Consider the following 16,735-nt stretch of genomic DNA (forward strand, 5'->3'; position numbering starts at 1 on the left):
CATGGTCCGTGTGGTCCTCAGCCGTGTGCCGCCCGTGTGCCACACTGAAGTTCAGCGTAAGCACACGGACACGGATAATTCCGGTACCGATTTTTCCGGTACTGGAATTATCTGGACGTGTGAGACTGGCCTTAGGCTTGTTTCACACTACCGTCTTCTGGCGGGCGTCGTATCAACGGACATTTTTAAAATTGTGTGTAAGGCTGTGTGCACACGTTGCAGATTTTTCGTGTTTTTTTCGCGTTTTTCTCATGTTTTTTCTCTATAAAAATGCGAAAAAAACGCATACATTATGCATCCCATCATTTAGAATGCATTCCGCAATTTTTGTGCACGTGATGCGTTTTTTCCGCGAAAAAAGCGCATCGCGGTAAAAAACGCAGCATGTTCATTAATTTTGCGGATTTTTTGTGGATTTCCCACTATATTATTGCATTGGGAACCTCAGGAAAAATCCGCAAAAAACACACACCAAAAACGCGCAAAAAACGCATGCGGATTTCTTGCAGAAAATGTCCTGTTTTGCTCAGGAAATTTCTGCAAGAAATCCTGAACATGTGCACATAGCCTAACACATCCAGTGTTTTGACGGATGCGTTTTTTGTGATCTTGCCTGAATTGAAATGGAGAAATTTCTGGGGAAGAGAGAGAGGGAGGGAGATTTTTCCCCGGGTTGATAAATGCTTCCAGGCATGCTCAAATGTAAAAACATGATCCGTCACTGGATTCCTGCTTTTCACAGTGATCCTGCGTCCATAGGCTCCCATTCTGTGGAACAACGTATGACGCAGGAGGCGTCCTGGCACGTTTTTCCACTGCAGAAAAAACGCTCCTTTCACCGTTTTTTCCAAACGACGGGCCGTCAAATTCCGCAGGATCCATCTTCCTCATCTCCCCTTCTCCACACAGCCCCTCATCATCCTCATCTCCCCTTCTCCACACAGCCCCTCATCATCCTCATCTCCCCTTCTCCACACAACCCCTCATCATCCTCATCTCTCCTTCTCCATACAATCCCTCATCGTCCTCATCTACACAGCCCCTCATCTTCCTCATCTCCCCTTCTCCACACAGCCCCTCATCTCCCCAAAGTGCCTCATCATTCTCGTCTCCCCTTCCCCACACAGCCCCTCATCATCCTCATCTCCCCTTCTCCACACAACCCCTCATCATCCTCATCTCTCCTTCTCCATACAATCCCTCATCGTCCTCATCTACACAGCCCCTCATCTTCCTCATCTCCCCTTCTCCACACAGCCCCTCATCTCCCCAAAGTGCCTCATCATCCTCGTCTCCCCTTCCCCACACAGCCCCTCATCATCCTCGTCTCCCCTTCTCCACACGGCCCCTCATCATCCTCATCTCCCCTTCTCCGCACAGCCCCTCATCATCCTCATCTCCCCTTCTCCACACAACCCCTCATCATCCTCATCTCTCCTTCTCCATACAATCCCTCATCGTCCTCATCTACACAGCCCCTCATCTCCCCTTCTCCAGCCCTTCATCTTCCTCATCTCCCCACAGGGCCTCATCCTCGCCTCCCTTCTCCACACAGCCCCTCATTATCGTCTCCCCTTCTCCATACAGCCCCTCATCATCCTCATCTCCCTTTCTCCATACAGCCCCTCATCATCCCCATCTCCCCTTCTCCACGTAGCCCCTCATCATCCTCGTCTCCCCTTCTCCATATAGCCCCTCATCTTCTTCATCTCCACACAGCCCTTCATCTTCCTCATCTGCCCACAGTGCTTCAACATCCTCGTCTCCCCTTCTCCATACAGCCCCTCATCATCCTCAGCTCCCTTTCTCCAGCCCCTCATCATCCCCTTCCTATGCGGCCCCACTCAAGTAACATCAGCCCTTTTCCAGGGAAAGCTCCTCAATAAGCAGCTGCATAGAATTAGCAGCGGCCATTTCTCTGAGCAACCCTCCAACATGCAGCCCCCATATAACATCATCTATGTTACTTTGCCCCAAAGTCCATCCATTCCCCGTCATCTTTCCCATCTGCACACAGCTCCATGATACAGCTCCTCCGTCCTCTCCAGCACAACAGGGCTTCCTGCTATGTCTTCGCTGGACAGACGGAGGCCCCGCTTCTTCCGGTGATATACGGTAATTCCCTCAAAAAATAAACTCCGTTCTAGACACTACCATGTCACAGCTCTGCCCTGGAGCAGGCCGCAGCGTCGTTACCATGGCAGCGGTTACCATGGGTCCTGTTACTAGGAGACCACAAACAATGGCCGTGGTAAAGCCTGGACTCCGCAGATACTGTACCTCAGTGAGTGCTGCAGCCGGGCGTGGCGGACGCAGGTGGCAAGGACATCACTGCAGGTCAGATACTAACCACCATGCCCAGCTATGGCAGCGGGACACCAAAGCATGCTGGGACATGTAGTCTTCGGAATCCTGGCTGTCTATACAGGGGCGTGATTGTGACTCTCAGCCTAGAGCCCCGTTACCGGCACACCGGCGTTATTATACTTTATACAAGTGCGAGAGCCACAAGCAGCCCACCAGTGTCCTGACCGAGGGCAGACCCCCCACATCTCATCGTGACCACAGCACTGGTCCTATCGTGATAATAACCCTATGTGTGAGGTCAGATCATGACCTGCAGGGATTATAATAGAAGGATGATGGCTGGGGCAGATTAGAGTAGTCTATTGTATCAGTCAGAGAGGGTATAGTGCAATAACAGTTTGTTATTATATGAAATCACATCACTCAGCCATTGTCTGCCAAATATTAATATGCATAGTAATAGATGGAGGGAAATCTCACCCTGATTGGTAGGAACAGAGAAACAAGCTATCACTTATTTTCCTAAAGTAAAAGCACTGAGGAATAGTAGTGATGGGTGGTGGGGATGGATGTTAGGAATAGTAGTGATGGGCGGTGGATGTTAGGTATAGTAGTGATGGGCGGTGGGGATGGATGTTAGGAATAGTAGTGATGGGCGGTGGGGATGGATGTTAGGAATAGTAGTGGTGGGAGGTGGGGGATGGATGTTAGGAATAGTAGTGGTGGGAGGTGGGAGATGTTAGAAATAGTAGTGGTGAGAGATGTTAGGAATAGTAGTGGTGGGTGGGGGGATATTAGGAATAAGGCATCTTTCACATGTCCGTGTCTCCCTGGTACGTGTTGTGACAGTTTTCACATGTACCGGAGACACACACACACACGTAGACCCATTCGGTCTGTGCACATTATTAATATTTATTTATTTATATAGCACCATTAATTTCATGGTGCTGTGCATGAGAAAGGGGTTACATACAGAGTTATAGATATCGTTTACAGTAAACAAATTTACAATGACAGACTGGTACAGAGGGGAGAGGACCCTGTCCTTGCAGGCTTACATTCTATGGGATAATGGGGAAGAGACAGAAGGTCGAGGGTGCGGCAGCTCTGGTGGTGATGAGGCGGCAGCTCGGGTGGTGGTGAGGCGGCAGCTCGGGTGATGGTGAGGCGGCAGCTCGGGTGATGGTGAGGCGGCAGCTTGGGTGGTTGGTGAGGCGGCAGCTCGGGTGGTTGGTGAGGCAGCAGAAAGGTTACTGCAGGCTGTAAGCTTTCCTGAAGAGATTGGTTTTCAGGTTCCATCTGAAGGATCCGAGGGTGATGGATAATTGGACATGTTGAGGCATGGAATTCCAGAGGATGGGGGATATCCGGGAGAAATCTTGGAGGCGGTTGTGTGAGGAACGAATAAGTGTGGAGGAGTGTAGGAGGTCTTGGGAGGATCGGAGATTACGTGAGGGAAGATATTGGGAGATTAGTTCAGAGGTATAGGGAGGGGACAGGTTGTGAATAATTTTGTAGATCAGTGTTAGTAGTTTGAACTGGATTCGTTGGGGAATTGGGAGCCAGTGGAGGGATTTGCAGAGGGGAGAAACGGGAGTAGTGAGGAGAGAGGTGGATTAGCCAGGCAGCAGAGTTGAGGGCAGACTGGAGCGGTGCAAGGGAGTTAGCGGGGAGGCCACAGAGGAGGGTATTGCAGTAATCGAGGCGGGAGATGCTGAGGGCATGCACAAGAGTTTTGGTCGATTGTTGGCTGAGGAAGGGACGGATTCTGGCAATATTTTTGAGTTGGAGGCGACAGGAGGTGGCAAGAGTTTGGACGTGCCGTTTTAAGGACAGGGCAGAGTCGAGAGTCACGCCGAGGCAGCGGATTTCTGGTGCGGGAGAGAGCGTGATGCCTTTTACCATAATAGACCTCTCTAACCTTATACCCATTCACCCAGCCCCCGCTTCCCCAGTCCCACTAACAGGAGCTCTGTGGAACGCTCGCCCTGTCTGCAACAAGCTTTCCTACATCCATGATCTTTTTGTTACTACTAAACTTTCCTTCCTCGCCATCACCGAAATCTGGCTCACCCCTTCTGACACAGCCTCTCCTGCTGCACTTTCGTATGGTGGCTTCCACCTTTCTCACACCCCCCGCCCCAGCAGCAAACATGGTGGAGGAGTTGTTTTCTCCTGTCAGATACCTGCTCCTTCACCCCAATCTCACTGCCACCCTCTGTTACCCTCCCTTCCTTTGAGATACACTCTGTGCGCATCTACTCCCCCTCCAACCTCCAACTGGCTGTCATCTACCGTCCCCCAGGGCCAGCCACCACCTTCTTTGACCACTTCACCACCTGGCTACTTCATTTCCTTTCCGCGGACATCCCTACTATCATCATGGGCGACTTCAACATCCCCATTGACACTTCCCTCTCAGCTGCCACTGAACTTCTATCTCTCACTTCCTCCTTCGGCCTCACTCAATGGTCTTCTGCAGCCACCCACAAAGATGGCCACACACTGGACCTCATCTTCACCAGCCTCTGCTCCCTATCTAACCTCTCTAACTCACCTCTTCCTCTCTCTGACCACAACCTTCTCACATTCTCTTCCCTCTCCACTCCATGTCTACAATCCCCACCCCACAAACTTTCACACCTTCGCAGAAATCTTAAGCACCTTGAACTACACTCATTCTCTGAATCCCTCCTCCCTCTCACAGATATAAGTTCCTTACACAATGCGGATGACGCTGCTGCTCTATATAACACCACAATAGCTGTAGCTTTGGAATCTGCTGCCCCACTTACACATACCAAAGCTCGCAAAATAAACAGACAGCCCTGGCACACCAGCCTGACCAAAGAACTGAGGCGAGCTTCCAGGGCTGCTGAGCGCAGATGGAAAAGATCCCACTCCAACGAGCACTTCATCGCATTCAAACAGTCCCTCACTACTTTCAAGACCACACTCGCCACAGCTAAACAAACCTACTTCTCATCTCTCATATCCTCCTTGTCTCACAACCCTAAACCATTATTCAACACCTTCAATTCTCTCCTCCGTCCCCCAGCACCTCCTCCCTCCCCACTCATCTCAGCTGAAGACTTTGCCTCATTTTTCAAGCAGAAGATTGATAACATCAGAGACAGTTTTGGTCAACAACCCCCAAAGCCCTTCCTCCCGACTTCCCAGCCCTTCACCTCCAAAACCAACTTCTCCACCATTACAGAAGATCGACTCTCTACTCTACTCTCAAGATCACATCTTACCACCTGTGCACTTGACCCGATCCCATCCCACTTCATCTCAAACCTCACCACAGTCTTCATCCCAACCCTAACCCATCTCTTCAACCTATCACTAACAACTGGTATTATCCCCTCAAGCTTTAAACATGCCTCCATCGCACCTATCCTCAAAAAGCCCTCTCTTGACCCATCCTCTGTATCTAGCTATCGCCCTATATCACTTCTCCCCTATGCCTCCAAGCTACTGGAACAACAAGTCTACCTTGAACTGTCCTCCCATCTCTCTTCTTGCTCCCTCTTCGACCGCTTACAGTCTGGCTTCCGGTCACACCACTCCACTGAAACTGCCCTTACTAAGGTCACCAATGACCTCTTAACCGCCAAGAGCAAGCGACACTACTCTGTCCTCCTCCTTCTGGACCTGTCGGCTGCCTTTGACACAGTGGACCATTCCCTATTATTATAGACCCTCTCATCCCTTGGCATCACAGACTTGGCCCTATCCTGGATCTCATCATACCTAACAGACCGGACATTCAGCATCTCCCACTCACACACCACCTCCTCACCTCGCCCCCAATCTGTCGGAGTCCCACAAGGTTTAGTCCTAGGGCCCCTGCTCTTCTCCATTTACACCTTTGGCCTGGGACAGCTCATTGAATCTCATGGCTTTCAGTATCATCTCTATGCTGATGACATACAGATCTACATCTCTGGACGAGATATCACCTCCCTACTAACTAGAATCCCTCAATGTCTGTCCACTATTTCATACTTCTTCTCCACTAGATTTCTGAAACTTAACATGAACAAAACAGAATTCATCATCTTTCCCCATCTCACGTGACCCCCCCAACGAAGCTATTCATTACAGTAAATGGCTGCCCACTCTCCCCAGTCCCACAAGCTTGCTGCCTCGGGGTAATCCTTGACTCTGATCTCTCCTTCAAACCACATATCCAAGCCCTTTCCTCTTCCTTCCGACTTCAACTCAAAAATATTTCACGAATCCGTTCATTCCTCAACCAAGAATCTGCAAAAACCCTAGTCCATGCCCTCATCATCTCTCGCCTTGACTACTGCAACCTCCTGCTCTGTGGCCTCCCCTCGAACACTCTCGCACCCCTCCAATCTATTCTAAACTCTGCTGCCTGACTAATCCACCTGTCCCCCCGCTATTCCCCAGCTTCTCCCCTCTGTCAATCCCTTCACTGGCTCCCCATTGCCCAGAGACTACAGTACAAAACCCTAACCATGACATACAAAGCCATCCACAACCTGTCTCCTCCATACGTCTGTGACCTCGTCTCCCGTTTTCCTGCACGCAACCTCCGATCCTCACAAGATCTCCTTCTCTATTCCCCCCCTATCTCCTCTTTCCACAATCGCATACAAGATTTCTCTCGCGCATCACCCCTACTCTGGAACTCTCTACCACAACATATCAGACTCTCACCTGCCATCGAAACCTTCAAAAAGAGACTGAAGACCCACCTCTTCCGACAAGCCTATAACCTGCAGTAACCACCGATCGACCAAACCGCTGCATGACCAGCTCTACCCTCACCTACTGTATTCTCTCCCATCCCTTGTAGATTGTGAGCCTTCGCGGGCAGGGTCCTCTCTCCTCCTGTACCCGTTATGACTTGTATTGTTTAAGATTATTGTACTTGTTTTTATTATGTATACCCCTCCTTACATGTAAAGCGCCATGGAATAAATGGCGCTATAACAATAAATAATAATCAGGTAGGGCAGCACGGTGGCTTAGTGGTTAGCACTGCAGCCTTGCAGCGCTGGAGTCCTGGGTTCAAATCCCACCAAGCACAACATCTGCAAAGAGTTTGTATGTTCTCTCCGTGTTTGCGTGGGTTTCCTCCGGGCACTGCGGTTTCCTCCCACATTCCAAAGACTGATAGGGAATTTAGATTGTGAGCCCCATTGGGGACAGCGATGATAATGTCTGTAAAGCGCTGCGGAATATGTTAGCGCTATATAAAAATAAAGATTATTATTAAAGGTAGGGGGGATACGCGAGATGTGGGAAAGATGATGAGTTCTGTTTTGTCTACATTGAGTTTTAGCAAGTGAGAAGTGAAGAAGGAGGGTATGGCTGACAGACACTGCGGGATTCTGGACAGCAGAGAGGTGACATCTGGGCCAGAAAGGTAGATCTGAGTGTCGACCACATACAGGTGGTACTGGAAGCCATGGGACCTTGAGTTGTCCTAGGCCAAGGGTATAGAAGGAAAAAAGTAGGGGCCCCAGGACAGAGCCTTTAGGGACTCCAACAGAGAGAGGGTGGGATGAGGAGGTAGTGTGGGAGTGGGAGATGTTGAATGTGCGGTCGGAAAGGTATGAGGCAATCCAGGACAGGGCAAGGCCTTTGATGTCAGGGGAAGAAAGAATCTGTAGCAGTAGGCAGTGGTCGACTGTGTCGAAAGCAGAGGACAGGTCGAGAAGGATAAGGATGGAGAACTGTCTGTTAGCTTTGGCTGTGAGTAAGTCATTAGTAATTTTTGTCAGGGCAGTTTCGGTGGAGTGGTGGGGCAGAAGCCAGATTGGAGGCATGTCCGTGTGTTTCTACAGACCGTGTGTCCGTATGCCCCACACATAGACATGTCCTTTTTTTTAACCGTCAACACGGACAGCAAAACTGTTACGGTGGCAAGTGAGTTTCATATTTGTGGGGTTGGTGTCACCTTTGTATTGTCAGGTGACATCAAGCCCACGGCGTAGTAATGGAGAGGCGTCTATAAGACACCTATCCATTACTAACCCTATAGTTATAAGATATAAAGACACAGCCAGAATAAAATCCTTTAATTGAAAAAATGACACAGACTCCTTTATTAATCTCAGTTAAACCATACTTACTGCAACGTCTAATTCCCTAACGCCCTCGATCTCCTGTAATAAAATTAAAATAAAAACAACAATATACCATACATGTTCGTCGTTGTGTCCCACGCTGTAATCCATGTCTGGGAGCTAAATAGTTTTCAACTGGGACGGTGCCAAGATGCGACTGTCCCGGCTGAAAATCACTGGTGAATGAGATCCTTAGAGCACAGCATCATTCACCAGCGGTGACATCATCACTGGCATTTTCCCACAGTCCTGAGGTCACCGCAGTTCAGCCCGGCCTCGATGATGTCATCGCTGGTGAATGATGCTGCGCTCTCAGCAGCTCATTCACCAGTGGTTTTCAGCCGGGACGGTCGCATCTTGGCACCGTCCAAGTTGAAAACTATATAGCCCCCAGATATGGATTACAGCATGGTACAGAACGTCGGACAGGTATGGTATATTGTTGTGTTTTTATTTTACTTTATTACAGGAGATCGAGGGCGTCGGGCAATTAGGTGTTGCAGTAAGTATGGTTTAATTGAGATTAATAAAGGAGTCTGTGTCATTTTTTCAATTAAAGGATTTTATTCTGGCTGTGTCTTTATTTATCATATAACTATAGGGTTAGTAATGGATAGGTGTCTTATAGACGCCTCTCCATTACTAAGCCGTGGGCTTGATGTCACCTGACAATAGAAAGGTGACATCAACCCCACAAATATGAACTACACTTGCTACTGCTACAGGGCAAGTGGGAAGAGCCGGGAAAGCACCAGAATAGGCGCATCTAATAGATGTGCCTTTTCTGGGCAGCTGTGGGCTGCTGTTTTTAGGCTGGGGGGCCAATGTCAATGGCCCCTCACCAGCCTGAGAATACTAGCCCCCAGCTGTGAGCTTTAGCAAGGCTGGTTGTCAAAAATGGGGGCGGACCACACGCCTTTTTTTTAAATTATTTGTTTAAATAATTAAAAAAACAGCATGGGGACCCCTCTACTCTTGATAACCAACCTTGCAGAAGCTGACAGCTGAGAGTTGCAGCCCACAGCTGTGAGTTTTGCCTGGTTGGCTCAAGAAAATAAGGAGGAACCCACGCCGGGTTTTTCATTCATTTATTTCGTTAGATCGCAGGCGGCAGCTGAGGAATATCCCGATCATCTGCACTGTCACTGTTATTAGCAACAGCAGGTGTCAGTTGATTGGGGTAACAGTCCCAAAAAAACCACCTGCTGTCATTGTTCAGACAACATTCTCCTCTGCTCGAGAGTAGGGGAGAATGATGAGAGCCGTCTTCAGCACCAGGGAACTGCGCTTACTGTAGTGCTTTTTCCCCGGCTGCCCTCCATGTGATGGGTGGTGGAGGAGGTTATGAATAGTAGTGATGGGAGGTTGGGATGTTACGAATAATAGTGATGGGACATTGGCGATGCTAAGGATTCTGCATTATTTTGGGTTATAATTGGAATTGTGTACTGAGCAGGTTAAAGGACAAGCAAAAGGCAATAATCTGTATAATTGCGAAAAGCTCTACGATATACTGTGTGTATATATATATATACGCAAAGGAACAAACCGAATTAAAGAGTCCAAAAGATGAAGAATAAAAGGTATATCTTTATTTGTGTGGTCTGTAGATGGCTGCCCGTCATGTGGCTCCAGCAGAATTCCCATCGGACCACACAATGGACCACCAGAATATAGTGCAGCCCTCTGATTGAGCTTCACTTCAGTGCTTACCCCCTAAACCAGTGTTAGTAGGGTATCGGTACCAGGGCTGTATCTGACGTACTGCTGCGCTGGAGAAGGGTGCAGACATGGAGCCCCCCAGTCCCCTAATTCCCTCACTGCCCACTCTTTCTTTCATGTTATGAGCGGCTGGAATCTAGGCGATTGCCATCAGACACAAATTACAGATACATTACCAAATAGTAAGGGTTATTAGGCTGGATGCTCTGTACAGGTCCAGTGGCTGTGGACACACAGGTTCCGCATTTGCATCAGGACGCTCCTCGTACATACAGTGAGTGTCGCTATAGCCCACCATTCACCTGCTGGAAGTCAGAGGGGTCTGTCTGGCCTCTGTCGTAGCACTCGCTGCCTTACCGGGGACCACTGCAAAATAGGGACAGACGGAAGTGACAGCGACCGCAGGATGACATTATTATATGGTTGTCGCCCGTTCCCATAAGACACACAGGTCTGCACGTGCGCCGTCGACACGTTATTAAGGAATTCTGTGGTCTAGACTCTTTACAATGGAATGTGGTCACAGTCTTTTTCGAAAGCTGAAAAATGCATATAAGAAAAACCAGTTTTGTTTTATTTTAATGTTTTATTGTGTATGAGGCATTTTCTTTCTGCTTTAATGACTCCGTAGTAAAATTTAGATTTTGTTTTCAAGCAGAGACACGTAAAGAACAGACATGTTGCTTTTTTCCCACATTAGTATATAGCACCATGGGCATTATTGGCGCTGTTTCCCGTTGAGATGAATAGGACTTTTTTTTTGTGGATTTTGGAGCACGATGAGCTCTAAACTCCACATCCCAAAGTCCGTGTGAGCGGACCCTCAGAGCTGGGAGTCATTCCGTTGTCCGGGAGTCACATCCGTGTTCCGTGATTTTCTCGCACCCATTCTAGTCTATGCAACTGTTCACAAGTCCGCGAGTTTTTTCAGCCCAAGCGATTTGCAAAAAAATCACGGAAACTTGTCAAGTTTTTGTTTAGAATCACCGATGAAAATCCATACGGGAAACCTCAAAGTCAGGGATGATGTGGATGGAAGTGAATTTCCTCGCTGACGTTATAACATGGAGGGGGCAGGGATAGCACGGTTCATGTGGTCACTAATTAATGGTGTCGGTTTCGCTCTGAAATCCTTTGGTTGCTTGTGTGGACGCTGCTGCTCTTTGTGTTGAGCGATGTTGCTATGAATGTGAATGTGGTGAATACAGTTTGTTTTAGTAACAGCCGCACAGATTTCCTGGTAACCGGGGACACATTGTCTGGTGACGATGCTGGATACCGGCGCTGGGATTGTACCATGCGCTCCACACTGGTTTGTGCTGGGATGGAGGGACGCACGTTTTATATGCTGTATGTATAAAGCATGACAATAACCGCTGAAATGCGTCCTAACGGTATTGGGCAGGTAATCTGCAGACCACCTTGTGCAGGCACTGTGCCCTGAAAACCAGGAGCAGGACCCCATCTGTTATATGTAGTCATGGTCTGCCTATGGCAACGGACATTAATGGTGTTTTATTCCTTGTATGTCCTGATCAGAGCAGATTGCTGCATACAAGGTGAAAGCAAAGGACGGATCCCCATTATGTGTCAGGATAACCCCCTATACTCAACACAGACCACCCAGTGGGTCCGTAGGGCTGTCCCTGATCCTTCTCGTTAGGGCATAATTAAAGGGGTTGTCAGGTTATAATTTATTGATTGGTGGGGATCTGACAACTGGGACTCGCGCCAATTCTCGTTTTCCTGATTGGCGATCAGGTATGTGCACTGCAGCCGTTTTCTGCCTTTCTTTGCTGGTCCCAGTGGTCGGACACCCCAGTTCAATAAGTTATCACAAGTGATGAGCGAACGTGCTGGTATAAGGTGTTATCTGAGCATTCTCTGTGCTAACCGAGTGTCTTTGGCTTGATCGAATAATATGTTCAAGACCTTGCGGCTGCCTGTCTCCTGGCTGTTACACAGACTCAACACATGCAGGGATTGCCTGTTTGTTAGACAGCTGCGAGACATGCAGCCGCGGGGACTCAAACGTGTTATTCGAGCACGCCGAAGAAACTCGGTTAGCACCCGAGCATGCTCAGATAACACCTTATACCAGCACGTTCGTTCATCACTAGTTATCACCTATCTAATGGAGAGGTGAACATGTGTTTTTACAGGAAGACAACAACTATAATTTTGCCGCAGGAATGACAAAACCCCACCACAAACCAAAGCAGCCTACATTTATTATGACTCGCGCTTCGTATGCCAGTCTAAAAATAAAATAATAATTGGAGCCAAGTTTGCATAATTTATTAAAAGATGCAAGCCTCTTAAAACTTAAACTTGGATTTCTGCAAGTGTGAGATGAGGGAGTAAGGTATTAGAATAAACTAAAGTCATCCAGAGCATTGTATGCTATTTTCTGGCGCTACTGTTAGAGTTATCCCTTAGTTGGACAACCCCTTCCTAAAGGGAATCTGTCAGCAGGAATTCAAGCCCCCCAAACTATTTACAGGCACATGTAGCTCTTTCACAGACAAGTCCAGCAATACTTTTAAATGGCCAGACTGTTCCATTATTACTAAGAAATCAGCGTTTGAATTGATTAGCAAATGAGGCTGAAGAACTATGGAAGATGTGAAGCCTCTGTCACTCCAGCTCTATTCCCCACCCAGTGTCGCCTCCTCCTACGTGACTGACAGCTCCTTTGCCTGAAGCCACACAACATAGAGGTTATTAGTAAAGCAGGAGGAGGTGATGCTGAGTGAAGAATAGAGCTGGAGTGACAGAGGCATTAGATCTACAGCCTCAGTTGAATATCAATGCAGACACTGCTTTATTAGTAAAAGAGGAACGGAACATCTCCTGACAAAGGAGTGCGAAACCGCTTTGGGGCTGGGAGCACACGGCTCAGTAGTTTGTGTGCATATATTTACTCAGCACTTTTGCATATTATATTATGTGTGCTTTAGCCTGCAAACCATGAATATTATTCACTGTACATATTTTTAAATACAAAAGATCAAGCTCTTCCCATGGTAAAAAATCCAAAAACCAATCAGGACAAGGATATAAATAATCATAAAATATAGTTTTATTAAATTCCACATATAAAATTACAAGAGAAAAAATAATAAAAAATAATTAATTATCAATATATATCTAACCAAATTATTACTACGTGCCCCAATACAACTGGCTATTTATAATCTAAATCAACATAAGGTCACTACTCAATCCTACCACCTATTGCTAATATCAAAAAATATATATATATCTCAAGAATTCTCAATTAATAAAAAGTGAAAAAAAGTGCAATGTGCCTCAGTGCCGTCCTGTTTTTACACTTTTTATAACAGCACTTTATTTTTCTTTTGCAAATTATTGCAATTATATCCATTACATTATATGCATGTTATTGCACTGAGGCACATTGCACTTTTTTTCACTTTTTATTAATTTTTTTTTTCATAGTGTGGCACAATACATCAATATTAATAAATGTGGGCCAAAAACCTGTCTAATAAGAAAATTGTCCTTGTTGCCCATATCAACCAATCACAGCCAGGCTTTCATTTATAAAATGGGTAGTGGGAAGTGAAAGCTACACTGTCATTGGTTGCTATAGGCAACAAAGGCAGTTTTTCCTGTTGGACGGTTTTCATGAATCTCCCCTTTTGTAGAGGTATTCCTATATCCATATCTATATTAACCATCTTGAGCCACTGTACATATGACAGAGAATATTATCAGCAATGTCATACAATAATAAAACCAGGATAGTTCTTTCTACAACAACAATAATACATTAAAGTGAAATTCCCTTATAGGCATCAACAGCAGAATACACTATAAGCCCATTGTCTTCTGATGAAGCCATGGCGAAACATGTTAGGATGGAGGGTAGGGGTCTTGTGTTTTAGGTCTTAACCATTGTGGTGGCTGTCCCTGGCACAAGTACTGCCGACACGCCACCAGCATAACTATTGAGGTACAGCGCTCTCAATACTGAAACATCCAACCATTTGGGACATGGTCCCCCGATTTTATTTTAATAATTTAATTAGGGTAACATTTTTCTGTCCATTTGAACAAATGTATACGCAACAGCAGAATACAGACAGTGTGGATGGCAGCCTGTATTCTGTGAATAAAAAGAGCATAAATGCTGTCACCAAGTTCATCGACCTTCATCTGTTTGATTCCTGACTGAAAATCATATTGTTAAGGTTTGTGCACAAGTTATGTATTGGTTGTGAACAATTTGCACCACAAACATGTCAGGAAAAACGCACTGTAAAATATTCATGTTTTTACCACATTTTTTCCATGCATTAGAATGGGTGAAAAACGCTGAGGCCATGTTCACACGTTCAGTATTTGATCAGTTTTTTACCTCAGTATGTGCAAGCCAAAACCAGGAGAAGAACAATCAGAGGAAAAGTATAATAGAAACATGTCACCGCTTCTGTATTTTTCACCCACTCCTGGTTTTGGCTTATAAATACTGAGGTAAAAACTGACCAAATAATGACCGTGTGAACATGGCCTGATAGAAATGACATGCTGCAGATTTGTAACAGCTTCAAATTTGCAAGGAAAAAATAAGCAGCATGTGCATGAGACGTCAGGAATCTCATTCACTTTGCTATTACTGCGAAATTCTTCTGTTATGGTGGTAAAACGAGAGGAGTAAAACGAGTGCAGCAAATACTTAATGGATGCACATACCCTAAGGCCTCATTCAGACGTCACGTATGAGAAGAATGGACCGATTATTTTGATTAACGTTTAATCAGAGTGTGGTCCGAGTGTCATCAGTTTTTCTCGTACATGGAGAATAAAAAAAGTTTCTCCACCTTCTCCTATGTGACAGTCGGTAAAAATTGGACCGCACTCTGATGGCATCCGTGTACAGTGTTTTTTTTTTTTTCACAGACCTATAGACTTGCATTACCGATTTTGATCCGACCCTTGGATCAATATCGGACAAGTCTTCCGCGGATGGAGCAGGCTGTGAAAAGTCACGGACATGTAAATGGACCCATTGACTATCACAGGAGCTATCTGTAAAAAAATAGGGATAGTACTCGAACGCAAAAATCTGACCTCTGAATGAGCCCTAATACTATGTATACCACCAGCTCGAAAGAAAATTGGAATACACATGTGCCAAATCATACTGGTTATACTGTTATTAGTAGCTAACCTTTTTCTAGTTCTCATTTCTAGTAATGTAGCTAGTCCCTCGGTAATGGCGAGGTGTATTATAGAGTGCTGTACATTAGGGAGCTGAGTGACCAGACATGTGTTTTACTCTCTCTTTTCCAGCCGTTCTCCATCCCTGTGTATGGTTGTGGCAATCCAGCATTAGTACATCATGACTACTGAGGTGCAGATCGGCCCTTGGAGACCACACAGGCCACGGGGGCCAATTGCAGCTTTATACGGCAGCCCAGGACCTAAGTACGCATTACCGGGGAACACAGGTAAATTCCTCCTGTGTATATGGGGTATTATAACAATTAGGCCAAGAATACATAGGGCCATGTTTATCAATGTATTTTCGCCTTTTTATGCATTGTACTCTGCAATAATGTCTTATTTGTTGTGTGATATATACACTGCTCAAAAAAATAAAGGGACCACTTAAACAACAGAATATAGCTCCAAGTAAATCAAACTTCGGTGAAATCAAACTGTCCACTTAGGAAGCAACACTGATTGACAATCAATTTCACATGCTGTTGTGCAAATGGAATAGACAACAGATGGAAATTATTTGCAATTATCAAGACACCCTCAGTAAAGGAGTAGTTCTGCAGATGGGGACCACAGACAACATCTCAGTACCTATGCTTTCTGGCTGATGTTTTGGTGACTTTTGAATGTTGGTTGTGCTTTCACACTCGTGGTAGCATGAAACGGACTCTACAACCCACACAAATGGCTCAGGTAGTGAAGCCCATCCAGGATGGCACATCAATGCGAGCTGTGGCAAGGTTTGCTGTGTCTGTCAGCGTAGTGTCCAGAGGCTGGAAGCGCTACCAGGAGACAGGCCAGTACATCAGGAGAAGTGGAGGGGGCCGTAGGAGAGCAACAACCCAGCAGCAGGACCACTACCTCAGCCTTTGTGCAAGGCGGAACAGGAGGAGCCCTGCCAGAGTCCTGCAAAATGACCACCAGCAGGCCACAAATGTGCATGTGTCTGCACAAATGGTTAGAAACCGACTCCATTAGGATGGTCTGAGTGCCCGATGTCCACAGAGGGGGGTTGTACTCACAACCCAACACCGTACAGGACGCTTGCCACAGAACACCAGGATTGGCAAATTCACCACTGGCGCCCTGTGCTCTTCACAGATGAAAGCAGGTTCACACCAAGCACATGTGACAGACGTGACAGAGTCTGGAGATGCCATGGAGAGCGATCTGCTGCCTGCAACATCCTTCAGCATGACCGGTTTGGCAGTGGGTCAGTAATGGTGTGGGGTGGCATTTCTTTGGAGGGCCACCCAGCCATCCATGTGCTCGCCAGAGATAGCCTGACTGCCATTAGGTACTGAGATGAGATCCTCAGACCCCTTGTGAGACCATATGCTGGTGTG

The 16,735-nt window shown here is 46.7% G+C and overlaps 1 protein-coding gene across 4 annotated transcripts in view; it reads left to right on the top strand.

Moving 5' to 3' along the window:
- The window catches only part of CIMAP1B (ciliary microtubule associated protein 1B), an 80,759-nt gene that overhangs the window by 40,580 nt on the left and 23,444 nt on the right, over nt 1-16,735 (top strand). For 2 of the 4 annotated variants that reach the window (XM_069765485.1, XM_069765487.1), the window contains one exon: nt 15,459-15,616. In XM_069765485.1, coding sequence (XP_069621586.1) covers nt 15,508-15,616 — 109 coding nt within the window. In that variant the 5' untranslated portion in view covers nt 15,459-15,507. Of the gene's footprint in view, nt 1-2,004; nt 2,116-2,244; nt 2,338-15,458; nt 15,617-16,735 lie in introns of those variants that run through there. The other 2 variants (XM_069765486.1, XM_069765484.1) reach the window with 2 other exon arrangements.

The sequence above is a fragment of the Ranitomeya imitator genome, chromosome 4, assembly GCF_032444005.1.
Source record: "Ranitomeya imitator isolate aRanImi1 chromosome 4, aRanImi1.pri, whole genome shotgun sequence".
In the NCBI taxonomy this organism is placed as follows: Eukaryota; Metazoa; Chordata; class Amphibia; order Anura; family Dendrobatidae; genus Ranitomeya; species Ranitomeya imitator.